The following is a 20,261-nucleotide window of genomic DNA, read 5'->3' on the forward strand; positions in this document are numbered from 1 at the left end:
ACTAAAGGACTTAGATTAATTGTAGCAAGTAGTTTCCTCCATTTTCAAATCCCATGAACCAATACGCTACAGAATAAACTTATGTGATAAACCTGCTTTTTCCAGAAGCATGACTAAAAGCCTATTGTTATATTGCTTTCTCTGGTTTCAAGACAGTGTCTTATTTCTGAGCATATACAGTATTTGAAGTGGGCTGCCCTAGTAGCTCAGATGGTAAAGAATCTGTCAGTAATGCAGGATACCTGGGTTCGATCCCTGGGTTGGGAAGATCCCCTGGAGAAGGGAATGGCTACTCACTCCAGTAATCTTGCCTGGAGAACCCCATGGACAGAGCCTTGACGGGCTACAGTCCGTGGAGTGGCAAAGAGTTGGACATGACTGAGCGACTAACACACACCCAGCATTTGAAAATTTGTGGAAAGTGACATCATATTTGAGAAAAAAATGTAGCAGCACAATATTACTTAAACAAAAGGTCACATCCCATCTTAAGGGGAAAAAAAAACTTTTAAACCATAAGAAACACTTCCTAAGAACCATGGAACACATATTAATCATTCTGGACTAGGTTTATAAAAATACACTGGGCATTTAATTATCACTGGGTCTCTTTTTGTTAGCAAAGACTTAGTTTCTTTTATCAAAGGACAGGTGTACAAGGAGAAAGAAAAGGTTAAAGTCACCCACTGAGTTTCACCATAAGCTCCTGCAGTTAGGTCACCCGCGCCCAAGCTCTGACTCAGATTCTCAGCCACTGCATCAATAAAAACGTTTGGAGAGTCAAGCATGACTGAGGGTAGACCACTAGTCTATCATCTCCCCTACTCTGGGGATTGCTGAAAAGCTAAATTCACAGTTGATAGTTTAAAAATGACACACCCTTGCAGAGTGGTACAGTGTTTAGTGATTTCTGTCTCACCAAAGTTGCCCTGATTTGAGGCCATGTGAGAAAAAGGAAAAAAAAAAAAAGCAACCGTTAGTTTCAAAACTACTTTCTTACATCTAAGTTTCCACCAAATACTTCTAGCCCACTTCCAGTGAAACCAGCATGGTTCTTTCCTAACCCTTCTCAGATTGACTGTCTATACTGATCCAGATTTGCTAGTCACTACACACCCATCTGCTTCCTACTAGCTTTGCACACCTTCTCAAAATGAACCAGAGACACTGACTTTCTCTCTAACTATAAATAAGCTCGGACTGCTTTTAAGTCAAGGTTCCAGAAGGTGAGCTGCCTTCCAGCCAGCTCCATGTCTGTGGTTGCTCTTCGGGGTTGGCTGGTTTTCCTCTGCCTGTTCTTTCTTCATTAATGTATTTTGTGCATTGTTGTTTAGTCACTAAGTCATGTCTGACTATTTGTGACCCCGTGGACTATAGCCCACCAGGCTCCTCTGTCCATGGGATTTCTCAGGCAAGAATACTGGAGTGGGTTGCCATCCCCTCCTTCAGGGGAATCTTCCCCACGTCCCAACCCAGGGATGTTCGAACCTGCATCTTCTGCATTGACAGGCAGATTCTTTATCACTGAACCTCCAGGGAAGCCCATTTTGTGCATATACCTATATAAAACTAAATAGCCACACCAAACACCTAAAGCCTTTCATCAATTTATACCACCATGTGAAGTCACTCAGTCATGTATGACTCTTTTCGACCCCATGAACTGTAGCCTGCCAGGCTCCTCCATCCATGGGATTTTCCAGGCAGGAATATTGGAGTGGGTTGCCATTTCCTTCTCCAGGGGATTGAACCCAAGTTGCCCACACTGCAAGCAGACTCTTTACTGTCTGAGGCACCAGAGAAGCCCCTTCTTATTCCACTATGATGTCCATTTATCAACGATCATGTAGAGACCTTATTCTGAGTTACTACGGCAAATACAAACCACTACTTTTTTTTCTTTCTCAGTAGCACTTGGTAATAAAAATATTTTCGTCACTATATTTGCTTAGTTTCTGGGTTGCATAAAATAGCTGTCCTGAGGGACCAACAGAAGGGTTTCAGAGGTAAAATAATGAACCCACGGCATGGATACATTAGGCGCATTCGCCAGAACAAACACAGATGATAAATATCAGGCAGCCGCCAGCCACTCCAATTAATATCTCCTCAAGCATGGTGGCTACAGTTACCTTAAAATTCAGAAAGTTCTCATTTGCCAAGCTTTCCAGAACAACATAGTTCCATGGCAAAGAAATTATTTATTTTTCATTTATTCATCAAGAAAAGTGTTCTAAATATAGCATTATTCTTATTAACGATGATCTAAGAAGTAGAAAACAGTCTGCAGTCTTTTCTTTTTCCCTATTTGCAGTGTAACAAAAGAGGCCAAGCTTGTGATTTGTAAACAGTACAATTTGAATATGAAAACCTCCGGGGATCATTTGTGTAGTTCCAATGATCTAGTTTTAGTTACCATTCATGATTGACTTTTGGAATAAGCTTATTAATTGACAGTGTTTCCTTCTACCCACTCTACAGTCCTCCAAATAAAGTGCAATCATTTAATTTTCTCTGTAAGAGGTTTTTACGATGACTCTTACTTTTCAGGGAAATTCAAATCAATTCCACCAAGCATTCAATTACATATGATTTTGGACAGAATTAATGTTTTATCACTGACTGTTTGGGCCTATGTGTAATCTCATTCATGTCTTCACAATCTCAAAACTCCTTAGGACAGTAGTTAGCTTTCAGTCTCTCTCCTGGGTTGGACCCTTTAGCCAATGTTGGTCCCTTTCTGTCTTCCAGAATGCATAATATTACCGGAGAACTTCAGTAACATTCGCTCTTCGAATGGGGTTTAATGGGTCAAAAATTAAATTGCAATTTCCCTACCCCTCTCCTGCTCTCCTTTTAAGAAGCACACAGTGTTGGATTATTTCAATATTGGCTGTAGAAGTATCCTTTGCTACAAGGCAGGCAGGAATGTTCTCTCCTCCTTAAGGAACCTTGTTTTCCCTGATGTATCACTTTTCTCAAAACCTAGGGAATAAGCAGCTAGTTTTCCCTTGTCCCAGTGTCTCCAAACAGGAGATGGAGCCAGAATACTTCCAACTTCCAAAGCACTGTTTCAGCTGAGATCAATTTTATTTTCACTCCAAAATTCTCCTCTTGGCATCAGAACCTTGCCATAACAGACCCCGGATGCACTGAAGATTTTGGCCTGGGCTCAAAGGTTTTCTTTCTCACCATCATTATCTTGGACAATTTTAAATCCCATGAAAACCATTCAGTCGACCTCTTGCTTCACATTTTGCTAACTTCCTCTACCCCAGAAATTTTTACTGCTCTTCTAATAACTTACTCCCATGGGTGCTCCATGGAGCTTAGTTCCTGCAACTATTTCACCTCTCATATTTTAGAGCAGACAACTCCACTCCCTGGGGGGAAAACAATCTTCCTCTGATCTCCCATCCCCCCCAACCAATCCCAAAGAAGCCTCCAGTCCACCCACCGTCTCGGCTCTACCCTTTCTCAGCCCCTTGGTGCGTCCCCTCCCCCTCTCTCTAGCAAGTGCCTTGTAGTCAAACATTTCGGCAACACTTGCTGGTCACCAATCCCTCTCTATCCCTGAATGAACACGCCCAATTGCTTCTCTGCCTGTTGCTACTCCACAGAGTCCTACCGAGGAAAATCTACTCATGTGTTGATGACCAACCAATGGGAATGTGAGATTTCTAACCACAGCGAGGCCCTTGATGCACTTTTCCCATCAGTGATTCATGATAGAGGCACTGCCAAATCTTTTCAACAACCCTTAAACCACCTAGTAATTCTAGCTACAATTTATGAGGGAGGGGACAACACATAATACCAAGTATTATGCTAGGATACTAAGTATACTGTCAATAACCATCGTAACCCTTAAGAGGTTACTTAACTTCTCTGTGTCCCATCTCCCCATTTGTAAAATGAAAAAGCACTACTGTCTTCATCACATTATCAGGGGTAGTGAGTGAGATGATGTACTTCAAGTACTAGAATTCACTCTATGGTATGCAGTTCTCAATAAAGATAAGCTATTAAAATGATTTTAATATTTAATTTTGAGAATGATGATGATAATGATGAAGGTGGCTACTCTGAACAGTTAATATTATCCCAATGTTATGATGGCTCTACTGGTAACAAATCCACCTGCCAATGCAGGATTCACAGTTTCAATCCCTGGGTCGGGAAGATCCCCTGGAGAAGGAAATGACAACCTGCTCCAGTATTCTTACCTGGAGAATTCCATGGACAAAGGAGCCAGTCGATGGGGTCGCCAAGAGTCAGACACACCTGAGCACGCATGCACAGTAAAGGGTGGACAGAAGTTTAAACTCAGGTCTCTGTTTCCAAAATGCAGGTTTTTTCAATGCTAAATACGCTCCTACCCCCAGAAAATGGGTAACATTTTTGAGTAGTAAGTAAGCTACCTCACCCTCAGAAAACAGCCTTGCATGTCACTTCACAAAGGAGAAACAAGGTTATCAGATACACTCAGATCTTTAATCAGGAAAGGGCTCAGCTGACACAGATAGACATGGGAAATTTATAAAGGATTCCAAGGAAACTCAAGACCAGAGATATGTAATTTAAGCTTTTTAAAAAGGCAGAGGTTTGATGCGTTTTATGGTAACTTATTCCAAGATATTTTTCTCTATAGCTGTTACCTTCCATAACAATAAAACTGCTTTGTCAGAAAAATCTTAATGAAATATCACTTTACAAGTTTTAAATGAAAGAAGTATTTGAAAAACCTTGTTTAAATTGAGAGGCTATGATCTTTTATTTTCAAAGGCAAACATTAAATTTGATTCAACTTGTTTAATACTGTTTCTTATCCAAATATATTTGTAAAACATATATATACACACACACACTGAAAATTAAGGGGTGGGATGAATTGAGAGACTGGGATCGACATATATACCCTACCATGTATAAAATAGATAACTTACTTGCTTGCTAAGTCACTTCAGTCGTGTCCGACCCTGTGCGACCCCATAGACGGCAGCCCACCAGGCTCCCCCGTCCCTGGGATTCTCAAGGCAAGAACACTGGAGTGGGCTGCCATTTCCTTCTCCAATGTGTGAAAGTGAAAAGTGAAAGGGAAGTCGCTCAGTCGTCTCTGACTCGTAGTGACCCGATGGACTGCAGCCTACCAGGCTCCTCCGTCCGTGGGTTTTTCCAGGCAAGAGTACTGGAGTGGGGTGCCATTGCCTTCTCCGAAAATGGATAACTACCAAGAACCTATTACATAGCACAGAGAACTCGACTTGATGCGCTGTGGTAACCTAAATGGGAAGGAAATCCTAAAAAGAGGGGATATATGTATGCATATGGCTGATTCACTTTGCTATCCAGCAGAAAGTGACAGAGCAGTATAAAGCAACTATACTTCAATAAAAATTAAATCAAAAGATTATTTTGAAATAATATGAAAGTTGACCTACATGGAGCACCTGCTTTTTCTCTGCCTGCCCTGTTATAATTCTCTCCCATTTTGGTAACAACATCCCAATTTTTCTTTGGTGTGGGAAGCACGGCTCTCCCACTATTTAAGGTTAGGAGAGGCTAACGACACTGATTGGCTCCAGCAGTCGGCACGTGACCCAAGCCTGGCCAATGAGAAACCCACGTGTCCCTGGCCCACGGACTGGTTCAGAGAGAGGCACCTGACCCCATGTCCTGGCCAGGGAGAGCCTAGCGCTATGACTTGATCAAACTTCAGGGAAAGACAAGCTCTTTTTTCATGGGAATTAAGCCAATGAGATAAAAACTGGCCATCTCCATCACCACTGAGGAAAAGCTGCCTCAGGATGGAGCCAAACACAGGAAAGCAAAGATGAAAGAGTTTCTTCCTGTCATTTGATCACCTGGATCAAGCTGTGACTAAGGCTGAACCCCTGGAGCTTTTCCGTTACACGTGCCAATAAATTCCTTTATGTTTGTTTGTTTAGGCCAGTTTAAGCTGGGCTTCTGCCATTTCCAACCAAAAATATCCCAACACAACCTATCTGTGCCAAATAGCTAAGATAATTCGCTGAAATAAAATAAAAGCATGGTTGATTTTGCAGGTTTGTGAAAACAGTCAAATGTCATCAAGTTGAATTCACTTCTATTTTGTTCTGCATGTGAGTGTTCTGTGGCTTAATTTTGACAAGAGGGAGTGAGAAAAACAAAGTCTCACTCCCTGATATACATGTAGGTCTGTCTTATGATGATTAAATTTCTATATATCTTCACTCATGCTTTCTTCCTTATCTCAAGTTGGTAAGGTGAACCTTCTATGTTTTTAATCCTTCTTGCATGTTCTAGAATCTACATCCATCAATTATTCTCTCCCTCACACAGATAACCCCTCCCCAAACCACCCTCAGCTTTTCTCACTCTACTGGTTCCTATACGTTCACCTATTGGTGCACCCTCTGTCTCTTCTGTAAAAATAAATAGAGAAATAAAATCAGACTTCAGTATATAAAATCACCCATACACACAATCAAGCAGAAAAAAATCACAAAGAAATGGAAGGAAATAATGTAAAATATTAATGCTGATTGTCGCTTGTCTCTCATGGTAGGATAATAGCTGATTTTTTTTTCTTTTTTCTTTTTTAAAATGCTTTTCTGTGGTTTACAAATCTCCTTAGTATTTATTTTATAACAGAAATATATTTCTTAAAATATGTTTCCTCTTTAAGCTACCACATTTTTCCATCCCTTACTGCCTAATATTGTAAAACAAAAAACCAGGCATCACTTCCTCACTCCTAGTTCACGGCCATCTGACTCTACTGGTACTCACTCCACTCAACTGAAACCACATCCCCCAGTGACCAGCATAGCCATCACGTTGCATCCATTGGCTTCTCTTCTCTCTTTAGCTCATGTGACCTCCTTGGGTCATCAGCCATTCCTTCCCTTGGCTCGAGTTTGAAACCGCAGAGCTATCATTTCACCTCAGGTTTTCCTTTCCTTTTCTTCCCTATTCAGTCGTTCAGCAGGTCTTATCAATGACATTTCCAGGTGCGCCCTGAATGCATCGTCACCTGTGCTCCTGTCTGCTGCCTGACCCTCTCGGGGCCTCAGCCCCCCACTGCTGTGCCCCCACCCCTCCCCATCTCACACAGCCCACCGCCCTGGGAGTCATCACCCTAAAGCCCAAACACAGTCATGGAAGTCCCCACCTTAAAATTCTGAATGGCTCTCGAATGCATATAAAAATCAAGTGCCATGACCAGCTTGCCACCAAAGGCCTTCCACGAGCTGGTTCCGGCCCACCAGCCTCATCTTCCACTTGTCTGAGCCTGCGCCACAGGCTCCGGAACACTGGCCGACTTTCCAGAAGAGCATGAGGCTCTCTGGCACCCATGGGCCTCTTTTTGTGTTCTCTCCCCTGCCCTGCCACTCTTCCCCTCCTCACACGGACTCCTGTTCACCCTTCAGGACCCAGACTAGCATTACATTTTGATTATTTTAATAATTAGCACTTGTTACACTGTAGTTTAGTCCCCAGTAGGCACTGACCTGCTCTAGGGCAAAAATATCATTTTATTTATTATATCCTGGTTTCTTGCCTATAGAAAGCAGGCAAATAATAGTAAAAGGGAGATACTGTAAAAATCCCAAACCGTCCCTAGAGCATTGATTATATATTAAAGGAGCAATTATAATGATTCTGACTTATAAAAACAATCACAACCCCCCTCAAAAGACTTTTATGTGGTCTCTATAATATACTGGGTGCTCTATTTGAAGTTCTGTACTCTCAGCATCCATGACATGGGTCTGGCCACTTCTTTTAATTTGGGATCAGTCTCTTTAGATGACAAACAAAAACAAAAAATTTAAATTTTCATACTAAAAGTTTAAATTGTCTTAATTTCTTGGTTTCCTCCGTCATTCATGACACCCTCTAATGTTACAGTCAAGATTTATAAATCTACAGCTTCTGCTTTTAAAAAAATGGTTTGAATATACCTTTTGTGCAAGGAAAAAAATACTATACTTTCTTTAACTTTTTCCAATTAAATCTACCAATTTATTTTTAAAGGGTCACTTATTGAATAAAATTATATCTTTTTAGTTACAGAAGTTATGAGGTACACAAAGTCACAGGACATTTACATCTAGTGAATTCAAGATTTTAAAAAGTAGGTAAGGGACTTTCCTGGTGGCTCAGTGGTAAAGAATCTGTCTGCCACTGCAGGAGACACGTGTTTGATCCCTGATCTGGGAAGATCCCACATGCCACAGGACAGCTAAGCCCGTGGACCACGACTGTTCAGCCTGTGCTCCAGAGCCTGGGAGCTGCAACTACTGAGCCCATGTGTTGCAAGTACTAAAGCCCACATGCCCTAGAGCCTGTACTCCGCAACAAGAGAAGCCACCACAAAGAGAAGCCCGCGCACCGCGACTAGAGAGTAGGCCCCGCTTGCCACATCTAGAGAAAAGCCGCAGCATCAGCGCGAAGACCTGGCACAGTCAAAAAGAAAAAATAAATTAACAATTTAAAAGTAGTTATAGTTAAATGGCATGTCTTGTCCTGGAGAAGTTAATGTTGACAAGAACATCCACAAAGCCATCACTAAATCTTCTTAGAAATTTCCATACCTTTAAAAGAAAGAAGAAGTCACAACATCAATCTCTCCTTAAAGAAAAATGAGATTCATTCGTTACACACTAGCTATGTCCCCAACATGATACTATGAACGAGAGGGGACTTCTCTCAATTCCCAATGGAAAAAAATCCAAACTGCTATAAGAGTTCAGAAGAGGGAGATACCACAACTAACAGAGAGATCAGGGATGTTCTTCTCATAAAGGATAAGATATAGGCCAAGAAGAATAGACAGGATGTTTACAGACAGAATTCACCATTCCAGGCAGAGGGAAGAGCAAAAGAAAATCAAGGGGCCAAGACGGAAATCAGGAAGTCGGTCTGAGACCCTGAGCGTGGTCTCAGAGCGCCCAGCTCCCCGCTGGGTCCTTGACCTTGTCACTCCCTGACTGCAGGGCTGCCTTCTCCTAAAGGCTGGAACCTAAAGGGCCTTTTCCTCTTTGCAAAGGATTCTGGACTCAATCCCATGGGCAATGGAGACTAATCTAAAATTGGGAGCAGAGATCCTAAAAGGGCAGGGAATTAACCTGGCAACAACGTACAGAAAAGGAAGGGAGAGACTGAAGGAGAGATGGAGGCACTGCCATAGCAGGAACACGTAAGGATGCTGAACGCACTGTTGCTAGACGCTTTGGTAATAAACCCAACCACTGCAGCCAGGAGACTGAAGTGTTCTACACTGCTTCCTTTGTACCTCAAGTTCCATATGAAAAGCTTATTTAATCCCCCCAAAACTTTACAGCCCTAATCTAATCTTCTCTGGATTCCTTTTTGGTTATATATATATATATAAATGCCAGACTCTGCTTGTGACAAAAGCTTTCAAGTCCCACTGATCCTTTTGCCCCACAACTGTGCAAGCCTAAAAAAAAACCTGTGAACTCCTTCAAGGGTGCCAAGAGGGAGGAGACAGCCAGGCACTCCTCTGCCCACCGCCCCCACCCACCCCCAGCACCACTCATAATAAGAAAGAAAGCCACTTACCCCGTCCTTCATGCAAACCGAATGGACCAGTTTAAGAGACCGCCTTGAGCTCTCTAGAAAGCCCCGTTATGTGAGTAACACATCTTCTCCTGCCCTCTTGGTCTGTGTGTGTGGCACCAGCAGTTGTGACCTCCAAACCGACTGCAGTGGCTTGGACAGAGGCTGGTCCCACAACCCATGGAGTGACCACAAACACTCTTTTTTCTACTTTTGTCCTTGGGGGCTCTTCATTCCCACCTTCTCCCTTCCCTACTCCACCCTCACTACCCAGCTCCCTAAATGACACTTTTTTTCCCAGAACATATGCATTTATCTCTTTTTTAATTGAACTATAGTTGATTTACAATGTTGTGTTAGTTTCTGGTGTATAATACAGCAAAGTGACTCAGTTATGTGTATATACTCAGTCTTATATATATATTCTTTTTCATATTCTTTTCTGTTATGGTTTATTACAGAATATTGAATATAGTTCCCAGTGCCACAAACACTCTTAAATAGTGAACTACTGCAGTGTCCTGTCTATACCTAGAATCAAGGTAGGAAGATGCAAAGAAGATGCATGATGGAAACCCTCAAACTCAATCCTGATGACCCTGAATGGACATACACATTCACTCAAATGTCTATTTATTCAACTTCAAAGCGATTTAGTGTGTCTTTGGTAAATGCTTGGCTCCCACCCTTCCCAAAGGCTAAACTCTAAGATGTTGCATAGTCATAGAAGCTAGGTGCTTAATTCTGCCATAATCACAGGCTTGCGATTAGAAGAAATCTCTACACAAGCTAGGATGGAAACACAATTAAACATTTCCCTTGCATAAACTTCTGGGTTAAAGTGCTAGGGCAACGGAAAGGCTAAAATAAAAAGCCACAAATAATCCCTTTATTCAAATAGCACTTTAGTTACAAATCAAATGAAAGCCTTGATTTGTGTTCAGTACAGAAAGTACTTCCATGTCTTTTCAGCCAAACCTACGTATCTAAAGGTCATGATCATGAAAACAGTGTCTTCCTCAGAAACAGTTTAGAAAATCATAATATTAAGTACTTACACGTCTTTAGCTGCTCCTCCAGGGCCTGGGAAAAAATAGAAAAAGATATTTTCTCATTATCTTGGTAACACCAGTACAAAAATCTTAAGCCCAATATTCAACTAAAATAACTTTTTCAAGAGATGAGTTGAGAATATGATTTTTTGAAAGATCATCTCACAAAAGAAGAAAAAGGAGAACAGGAAAATCATAAAAAGCCAAATCTTAGGTTTAGAATTTATTCTCTCCATTTCTAACAATTCCTATAAATTATAAAGTGCTAATTCTGAAAGGAACTTTACAAGACAGCCCAATCTAATCTGCTAATTTTACAGATACAGTAACAAATTTGAGAAATATTTTCTTTTCTAAGCCACACGACTTCTAAGCTGGTACCTACATGGAACTGTTATGTTACACTATGCACTAATCAAAAAGTAAAGCAAAGTCACATGACAAAAATGGAGATGACATCCTAAATGAATTGGGAAGTCTCAAAGATGCCAGCCCAGCTCCAAAAGGAGTAACAATCATTTCCAACTCTTATCCTATTTGCTACTGAACCCTCTCATTTCTGCTTCCCACCCACATGCCAAAAACAACCCATCTCTTTTGGACCCCAGTCCTCTCACTTATCACAGATTCTCCGCCCACAACACAGTTCCATCTGCACTTCTGCCCCCTAATATCCTTACCTAAACAAATAGAACTTAGTTCCAACTTTGAAAGCTACATGGAATTAAGTATCATTTAACCTCTTATAACTTCACTTCCCTCGTGTCAAATGAGGAAAATAAGAATATCTTTCTCAAAAGTTACCGTGAAGTTCTTTAAAATCTATGTATCTCTATCAAAATACCAGACATTTTTCAAGAAAATAAAACAAATAATACTAAAATGTCTATGGAACCACAACAGACCCCAAATTGCCAAAGCGTCTTGAGAAAGAACAAATCTGGAGGCATCATGCTCCTTATTTCAAACTACGTGACAAAGCTATAGTAATCAGAACAGTATGTTTCAGCAAAAAACAGACACACAGATCAATGCAGCAGAATAGAGAACCCAGAAATAAACCCATGCATACATGCTCACTTAATTTACAACAAATGAAGCAAGAATATGAAACATGGAAAGAATAGTCTTTTCAATAAACTGTCTTGGGAAAACTAGACAGTCGTATGCAAAAAAATGAAACTAAACAACTATCTCACATCATACACAAAAATTAACTCAAAATGAATTAAAGTCTTAAATGTAAGATCTGATACCATAAAACTCCGAGAGGAAAATATAGGCAGTAAGTGACCTGACACTGATCTTAGAAATTAATGTTTGGATCTAATTCAAAAAGCAAAGGCAACAAAAGCAAAAATAAACAAGTGGGACTGCATCAAATTTTCAAAATTCCTGCACAGAAAAGGAAACTATCAACAAAATGAAAAAGCAACCTACTAAATGGAAGAAAATACTTCTAAATTACATATCTGATATAAGAGGTTAATATTATAAATATATAAAGAACTCATAAAACTCAACAGCGAGCGAGAAAGAGAGGTTGAGAGAAAGAGAGAAACCAGCTTTATTTTAAAATGGGCAAATAATCTGAATAGACATTCTTCCAAAGAAGACATACAGATAGCCAATGAGTACATGAAAAGATGCTCAACACTACTAATCATCAGAGAAATGCAAATCAAAACCACAAGATATCACCTCATACCTGTTAGAATGTTTATTATCAAAAAGACAACAAATAACAGGTGTTGGCAAGTGATGTGGAAAAAGGACACCAGTTGCGCTGTTGGTGGGAATGTAAACTGGTGCAGCCACTACAGAAAACAGTACAGAAGTTCCTCACAAAAATTAAAAATAGAACTACCATATGATCCAGCAATTCCACTCCTGGGCATTTATCCAAAGAAAACAAAAACACTAATTCGAAAAGATATATACACCCCTGTGTTCATCACAGCTTTTTTCACAATAGCCAAGATTGGAAACAACCTAACTCCAGCGATGGATGAATGGATAAAGAAGATGTGAGATACAGATACAGGAGGCTAGAATAATAGAATAGAATTCTACTCAGCGGGCTTCCCAGGTGGTGTTAGTTAAAGAACCCACCGTTCAATGCAGGAGACGTTAAGAGACCCAGGTTCAATCCCTGGACTGGGAAGATCCCCTGGAGGAGGGTATGGCTACCCACTCTAGTATTCTTACCTGGAGAATCCCAGGGATGGGTTACAGTCTGTGGGGTCACAAACAGCTGAACGTGACTGAAGTGCCTTAGCATGCACTCACGCACATAAAGAAAAAGGAAAGAAATCTTGCCATTTGCAACAACATGGATGGACCTTGAGAGAATTATGCTAAGCAAGATAAATCAGAGAAAGACAAATACCATGTGATTTCTCTTATGTGTGGAATCTCAAAAACAAAACAAGTAGAAAAAAAAATCATAGATACAGAGAAAGGAATGGTGGTTGCCACAGGGTAGGCAAGTCGGGGAATGGGCAAAACAAGTGAAGCAAGTCAAGACATACAAACTTCCAGTTCTAAAATAAATAAGCCATGGGGATGTCATGTCCAGCACACCGACTACAGTCGATAATACTATACAGCATACTTGAAAGTTGCCAAGACAATAAATCCTAAAAGTTAACTACCTATAGTGACAGATGGTAACTAGACTTATTGTGGTGATTTCACTACATATATAAACATGGAATCATCTCATTGCATACCTGAAACCAATATAATGTTATATGTCAACTGCACCTCAATAAAAAAAAAAAAAAAAAGAAAATTAATACATTTTAAAAATTGAGACTTCCTTGGTGGTCCAGTAGTTCAGACTCCACGGTCCCACTGCAGAGGACACAGGTTGATCCCTGGCAGATGAACTAAGATCCCACAGGCCATAGGGCATTGCCAAAAAAAATTTTTTTTAATTATAAAAAGATGTAAACAGAACCAAGTCTGGCACATAAAAATAGCTCACTGTTTTTGGTGGTGGTGGTTTAGTCACTAAGTCGTGTCCGACTCTTGCGACCCTGTGGACTGTAGCCTGCCACGCGCCTCCGTCCATGAGATTTTCCAGGTGAGAATACTGGAGTGGGTTGTCATTTCCTTCTCCTGAGGATCTTCCCAACCCAGGGATTGAACCTGGATCTCCTGCACTGCATCACTGTTATTAGCAGTCACATTTTCTTTAGTATCTCAATCTTCCTATCTATGAAGTGGGAGTTAACTCCTGCACAAGTCACAGAGGTGTGAAGATAAAGGAAAACATGCTACAAAATAAAAACAAATCTGCAGGAAGAGTTATTGCCAAAATTGTAAGAACTTCACCCGAGAGATATTAATCTAGGACCTATAATACTGCAAATTCAAAGTAAAGAATAAAGATGATCAAGACTATGTCTCAGGCTTCCCTGATGGCTCAGTGGTAAAGAATCTGCTTGCCAGTGCAATAGACGTGAGTTCAATCCCTGACCTGGGAAGATCTCACATGCCGTGGAACATCTGAGCCTGTGGGCCACAACTACCGAGGCTGTGAGCCAGAGCCCTGAAGCCACAACTACTGAAAACCAGGGGCCCTAGAGCCCTTGCTCCACAAGAAGAGAAGCCACTGCAACGAGAAGCCTGTGCCCCACAGCTAGAGAGAAGCCCCTGCTCTCCATAACTAGAGAAAAGGCCTGAGCAGCAATGAAGACCCAGCACAGCCAAAAAATAAATTATTTAAAAATGCATTTAAAAAAGACTATGTCTCAAATAAATTCTTTAAAGGTTTTGACCAAACCTGAACTTTGTAACAAACTTAAAGAGTCTTTACTCAGGGGAGAGTAATATTTCTGTTTCACAACTCTCACTAAGATTACATAAATAAAAACGGCTCTGGAATCTGAGATTATAAAACCAAAAAAAAAAATCTTAAAATTTTAAAAAATCTTAAACATAATAACAGTGGAGAGTCCGACAGGAAAAAATAAACAAAAGATGAGTGCCACCAAAAACCCATAAAAATGGACATTTTATTTCAGAATCAAAACAAGCATGAGAATCTGGGAGAAAGTCTAAAAAGAAAATAAATATCCTCGTTTTCTTAGTTTCATTTTCATGGAAAAAGACGGGGAATGATTGGGGGTTGCAGCACTCAGGGGAGCAGAGAGCAGAAGGCATCAGGACGGATTCCGGGACGTCACACAGAAAGAAGACAGCGGTCGTGATGTGAGGGCCCCGAGTGCTGAGCTGTTGGAGGTGAAGGGAGGGCAGAGCGGACAGAAGCCACCCCGCTGCCTCTGAGGGGCGGCAGCGGGGTGGTAGGGAAACAGCAGCACGGAACTGGAAGGCAGAAGACCCAGGAAAAATTCCTGCCCCAGTATTTTATTTGACAGTCCCTAGATCCCCCTGCTTCAGCTTCTAATCCTGGGCCGACAAAGGCACCGGAAAAGACAAACCACAATAAGTGTGTGTGTGAAATTCATTTCAAAACAGTCACACATCATCTCCTCAGTACCTGTTTTCATCAGTCACCAGAAACCCTGCATCCGCTTCACCTTGACTCCGGGCACCCCCACGGCCTCTTTCCTGCTGGGTTCGCCATCTAACTTCCCAGCAGGCCCAAGGCAGATGCCAGGTGTTACCTTCCAGAAGGAAATCAGCAAGCCATTTCTTCTGTTCGCAAATGTACCTCTCTTAAAGGGCACCATCTATTTAACTGCAGTGGGGACGGAGGCCAAGAAGTCAGAAACACTGACTTGATGTATACACATCAAGCCTGTAGATATGATTATAATGTATATTCATCTGTCTAAAAGGGAAGACAGCGTATACCTTCACAGGAGCAAGGGATTAATGATAAGCTTATAATCAGGAAAGGTAGAACATGACTCCCTGACATACAACTCCTCAGAGAAAAAGAAAAACAAAATCTGTAATTGTTGAAACTCCCAGCAAAAATATCAGAATTTCTAGGTACATAAAATATGAAATAGCTTTGTTTTGCAAAAGTATAAAATCATAAAATTACTAGAAAGAGAAGAAAAATTCTGATTACCCTCAGGATAACATTTTAATCATACTTCATCTATATATTGATTACAGTTAACCAGATGGAGAGTTCTTCTCTAGATAATTTATGCAAAAGATACTATGACTAGAACAATTCAAATAGTGGCAAAATCCCATTTGCTTTAAGCTGTGTTTATGATTCATGAGATTCATCATTTATTAAACAAATATTTATAGTGGTGTAGTTACTTCTTTCAAGGCCCCTGGGGTAGAACATTTTTCCCTGTTACTACCACTTTATTTCCTGCCAAAATGCTTCTCTACTGTTTAAACATAGCTATGGTACATTAATACAAGGGAAGGCAGGTAACCATGTTTCTTGTGGGCTAGAAGCAACACAAAATATATAGACCTAAATTAGAATTTTCGTGAGTCAAAAGATTTAATGACTATTTTCCAAAATTGTATTATTGATCATTATAATTTTAAATATCTTCCTAAAAAATGGAAGTGGGAGGGGAAGGTTTGCTCTCAGAAAAGTATCATATTCAGCTCCAGTGACAAAAAATGTAAGTGGTTATGGTATGTAAAGAACACTTCCTTCTGAATCCAGCTGTTTAACACTTAGAAGACTGTTGTTCACAATATTGCCTCATTTCACCGTGACTGTGTACACATATATATTTTTTTGGTGGGAAGCACCTGCACTGTAGGGCAGGCAGGATTCCCCAGCCACGGATCGACCCCACGCCCCCTGCAGTGCAAGCGTGGACTCAACCACTGGACTGCCACCGAAGTCTATACCTTGTACTTTCATCAAAAGATTTTAAAATTGTATGCATGAGTCCCAAAGTCAAGAGTCTCAGTCACTTAAAAATGCACAGCAAATGCAATTTATTCAAACATTTTTTAAAAATTAATCTGATACTGAGGAATCACAGAAAGATATTTGGTCTCCATTCCCTCTTCCTGGCACAGAGCTTTTAAAACCCTTGGAACTTTCTAAGATAAGGGTGATAGGAGCCTGTTTCTTCCAATGAGGTGACTCTTGGCAGGACCCCAGATAGCTTCAGGATGGGAGCTGGTCACCAGAAAAGCCAAGGCTTGATTAGAAGCTTGGAACTTTCGACCCCACTCCCTGTCCTCTTAGAAAAAGAGAGGGGCTGGAGATCAAGTTAATCGCCAATGGCCAATGATTTGATCAATCAGGCCTATGTAATGAAACGTCCACGCTGCTGCTGCTAAGTCACTTCAGTCGTGTCCGACTCTGTGCGACCCCATAGACAGCAGACCACCAGGCTCCTCTGTCCCTGGGATTCTCCAGGCAAGAAATAAAACCACTAAAAGGACAGGGTTCAGAAAGTTTCTGAGTTGAACATCCATGTGCCAGGAGGGGGCGCGCCCTAACTCTATGGGGACAGAGACCCCTTTGCCTGAGTCTCTTAACATGACCTCTGTACCGCTCCATCTGGCTGTTCATTTGTGTCCTTTATATACAGAGTCATACTAACAAACAGTCAGATCTGAGGAGGGGGGATGTGAGAACCCCCAAATTTGCTGTCAAGTCAGACAGCAGTGCAAGTAAGCTGGGGACCCAATACTTGCTACTGGTGTCTGAAGTGAGGCCATCTCAGGCGACTCAGCCCTCAAACCTACGGTGATAGACACTAACTCCACATATGAGCATCAGAATTGAACTGGACGGTGTCAGAGAATTGGAAAGGCAGATGGCATCCAGGAAGGAAAAACGTCTCAGATAACCTTCACATTTTATAGAAACTGGGCACCCCCCCTAAATAACTGAGGCTCTGAACAGCCTTGAAATTCTGTATGAATCACACCAAGATTGAACGGTGCTGAATCTGCTTCAGCAGATGATTACTCACACTACAGGTATTGTTTGTAAACTCTTCATGTTCTGATTTTCTGATTTTATCCCATTCCAGGAACAAGTACAAAAAAGTTTTCTGTGTTAGTTCCGCAGGAATGCTGTAACAAATCACCACAAGCTAAATGTCTTAAGACAACAGAGACCCGTGCTCTCAGAGTTCTGGAGGCCAGAAGTACAAAATCAAGGTGTCAGGAGGTCCCGACGCCCCGCAGCGGCTGCGGGAAGAACACGGGCCAGGCCTCTTAGCATCAGGGGACAGTGGGTCCTCCTTGGCACTCTGCGGCTGGTGGCCAGACAGTGCCTTCTCTGTTCTACCCCTGTCCTCACGTCACCTCCTCTCCGTATCTGTCTTTTCCTTGTCTGCCTCTTCCAAAGACGCTTCATCATCCAGGATTTAGAGCCTATCCAGATAATCTAAGACGGTGTCCTCATCTCAAAATCCTTAATTATACCGGCAAAGACTCTTTTTCTGAACAAGACAATATTCCAAATTAGGATAAGAACGTATCTTTTTTAGAGGTCACCACTCAACCCAATACACTTCTCATCCCTGTGCTCCTCCACCTCTCCAAAAGCAGAAATTCCCTTTTGAAAAGAAATACATAGCAAAATTAATATTGAAGAAAAATTAAATTTAATATGACATGCCACTTATTCTGCAAACACAGACAAAATTTTACTCGTAGTGCATGATAAAGCTAGCTGCAATATACATCAGTTCAGTGATAATAAGCAGATATTTGTAACATCTTGGTTCCTATAGACAGATGTTTCTTGGCAATCTAATAAGTCTTATAAGTTTAAAAGACTGCCCTGTACTGCCCAGTACATTTTCAATATGGTTCAGAGTCATATATTTATTTTTATGAGTTTCCATACACATGCCAAATTTTAACAAAAATAAAATATTTATCTCTCTTAAAAGAAAGGTCACAGACATATGTACATTTGAAAAAACACTCTATTAATGCCTTTTTCATCCCTGTTCTCTATGCACTTCATAGCACTGATGTAATATACCGGAACTGTTCACAAACAAATGAATCGCTAAATTACATAGTAAATCGTATCTCTTTGTTCAGACTGAGTAGTGATAACTTAAAACACATACACCAGAAAATAAAATTATGCACATGAAGAATTTCTAAAAGGCACTAAAGATGCACAAATCATTCTTCTTTTAATCAGAAATATAAATGATTATGGCTCTTATGGGAACTAATAAAAATATGCAGGAACGTTTTACTCTTTATTTGTTTTATGAAAGAAAAACGTCTCTCTGAGAATTGTATAAACATAACTGTAGAAAAAAAAACAAAGCTCCCTTTAATTTTGACAGCTTGCTATGTCTCCTCTGACCCATAATAGTTCTAAAACTATGTCATCAGCTCAATTTGGCCAAAAGAAGTAGAACAACAGCTCTTTAGTTCAACTACAGCAATGTCTATTTTTCAATAAGCCAATAAGAGACACAGAATCATAAGTTATTTCTTCAATAGTGGAGAAAAAATTTCAGATCAATGTATCCTAAAAATGTAAATTTTTTAAAGTATAGTTGACTTATGATGCTATGTTAATTTCAGGTACAACATAAGATTCAACATTTTTATAGATTATGCACCAAAGTTATTAAAACATTATTGACTATTCTCCTTATGCTGACTTACTTACTTATTGTATAATTGGTAGCTTATACCTCTTAATAATGGAGCTTTCCCTGTGGCTCAGCGATAAAGAACCTGTCTGCAATGCAAAAGCCGTAGGGGAGACAGGTTCGATCCCTGGGTCAGGAAGATCCCCCAGAGGAGAACATGGTAACCCACTCCAGTATTCTTGCCTGGAGAATTCCATGGACAAAGGAGCCTGGCGGGCTACAGTCTATAGGGTCGCAAAGAGTTGGACACGACTGAAGCGACTTGGCACACACACCTCTTAATACCTTCACCTATTTCACCCACAAGCCCCCCTCACTACCTGGCAACCACTGGTTTGCTCTCTGTACCTGTGAGTCTGTTTTTGTTTCGTTATAGTGATTTGTTTGTGTCCTTTTTTAGATTCCACATATAAGTGAAAACACACAGTATTTGTCTTTTTCTGTCTGACTTATTTCACTTAGCTTAATATCCTCTAGGTCCAACCCATGTTGTCACAAATAAAATTATGTTAATGAACGTGGATGTTCTTAAGAGGAAATCTCTTTGCTTACAGGTTGCCCTTGCTGAATATTTTGCTTTCAGTAGAGAAAAATTAATAAACACAGCTATATAAGTACAGACATAAGGCAACGCATTGACATTTAGCTGCTATAATTTAAGCTATGTCTCTATTGAGCTGTAAGTGGCTCATGGCAGAATTGAATAACTCTCTTGGGTCACCTTCATAAACCAGCCACGTGGTTGCAACATCGATCCTGCGGGTCTGAAACAAGTGAATTTCCTAATCCTTTCGCGCCAGGGATAACTGTCTGCACAGAGGTGTTTCCACACATCTTGTCATTAACATCACGTCAAATGCAGTCCATCCAGGAAGATAATGGGTCACCTGCATCCTCCTACCTTCCCTTTAGAGGGAGTAGCAGCTCCTTCCAGCCTCCTGCTTCTGTGCTAAGCTGCTTCAGTTGTGTCCGACTCTGCAACCCCATGGACTGGAGCCTACTAGGCTCCTATGTCCACGGGATTCTCCAGGCAAGAGTACTGGAGTGGGTTGCCATGCCCTCTTACAGGGGATCT

At 40.8% G+C, this 20,261-nt stretch overlaps 1 protein-coding gene across 2 annotated transcripts in view; it reads right to left on the minus strand.

Annotated features, from left to right (window-relative positions):
• The window catches only part of C22H12orf75 (chromosome 22 C12orf75 homolog), a 46,939-nt gene that overhangs the window by 19,242 nt on the left and 7,436 nt on the right, over positions 1-20,261 (minus strand). For both annotated transcript variants that reach the window (XM_043882050.1, XM_043882049.1), the window contains exon 2: positions 10,647-10,671. In XM_043882050.1, the coding sequence (XP_043737985.1) occupies positions 10,647-10,671 (25 nt within the window). The remainder of the gene's footprint in view (positions 1-10,646; positions 10,672-20,261) is intronic.

Source organism: Cervus elaphus, chromosome 22 (assembly GCF_910594005.1).
Source record: "Cervus elaphus chromosome 22, mCerEla1.1, whole genome shotgun sequence".
Taxonomy (NCBI): domain Eukaryota; kingdom Metazoa; phylum Chordata; class Mammalia; order Artiodactyla; family Cervidae; genus Cervus; species Cervus elaphus.